Below are 868 nucleotides of genomic sequence, written 5' to 3'. Positions count from 1 at the left end.
ATTTTGGGGGGGGGGGCGGAAATTTGGGTTGTAATTTTATTTTTTGTTTGTTTCCCCCCTTTTTTTTAATTTGCCTCTGTCTCCTCTTGCCCTCCCCTTTCTAAATAGGAGATGTTCTCAGGACAGCGCCCAGGAGACTGGCTGGAATCAGTTTTGGAGGGTGATGCACCGCGACAGCTAAAAGTTGGATAGGGTTTCAGCTGCTCCTATATAAAGCAGAGGGGACTTATGTCACTGCACTAATTAAATTCCATCAGGGTTGTTCCTCGGGGTGTTTTTGAGCCTGCCACCCAACTCAAGCAGGCAGAGAGGCCGAGGGACAGCATGATGATGGACCTTTTTGAAACTGGCTCCTATTTCTTCTACTTGGATGGGGAGAATGGAGCCTTGCAGCAGCTGGAGATGGCCGAGGGATCTCCACTGTACCCAGGCAGCGATGGCACCTTGTCCCCCTGTCAGGACCAAATGCCACCGGAGGCCGGCAGTGACAGCAGCGGAGAGGAGCATGTGCTGGCACCCCCGGGACTACAACCCCCTCACTGCCCCGGCCAGTGTTTGATCTGGGCTTGTAAAACTTGCAAGAGAAAGTCGGCCCCCACGGACAGACGGAAAGCAGCCACCCTGCGAGAGAGGAGGAGGCTGAAGAAGATCAACGAAGCCTTTGAGGCTCTGAAAAGGCGGACTGTGGCAAACCCCAACCAGAGGCTGCCCAAGGTGGAGATCCTGAGGAGCGCCATCAGCTACATCGAGAGGCTGCAGGACCTCTTGCACAGGCTGGATCAGCAGGAGAAAATGCAGGAGATCGGGGGGGACCCCTTCAGCTTCAGCCCCAAGCAGGGAAATGTAAGCACTGCCGCTTGATTCCTCC

The 868-nt window shown here is 54.7% G+C and overlaps 1 protein-coding gene across 1 annotated transcript; it reads left to right on the top strand.

Moving 5' to 3' along the window:
* The first annotated feature begins 244 nt into the window (after nucleotides 1-244).
* Nucleotides 245-861, top strand: MYF6 (myogenic factor 6 (herculin)). The gene has a single exon (XM_010287300.1). It carries the CDS (start codon nucleotides 325-327, stop codon nucleotides 859-861), a length of 537 nt encoding a protein of 178 aa, XP_010285602.1. The 5' UTR covers nucleotides 245-324.
* Nucleotides 862-868: the final 7 nt, after the last annotated feature.

This window comes from Phaethon lepturus, unplaced genomic scaffold, assembly GCF_000687285.1.
Source record: "Phaethon lepturus isolate BGI_N335 unplaced genomic scaffold, ASM68728v1 scaffold14135, whole genome shotgun sequence".
Lineage (NCBI taxonomy): Eukaryota > Metazoa > Chordata > Aves > Phaethontiformes > Phaethontidae > Phaethon > Phaethon lepturus.
The sequence above is the reverse complement of the archived record's forward strand: the minus strand, read 5'-3'. Positions and strand labels throughout refer to the sequence as shown.

Excerpts from the sequence above, each read along its gene's own strand:
- MYF6 (XM_010287300.1), top strand. The coding sequence starts at position 325 with ATGATGATGGACCTTTTTGAAACTGGCTCCTATTTCTTCTACTTGGAT.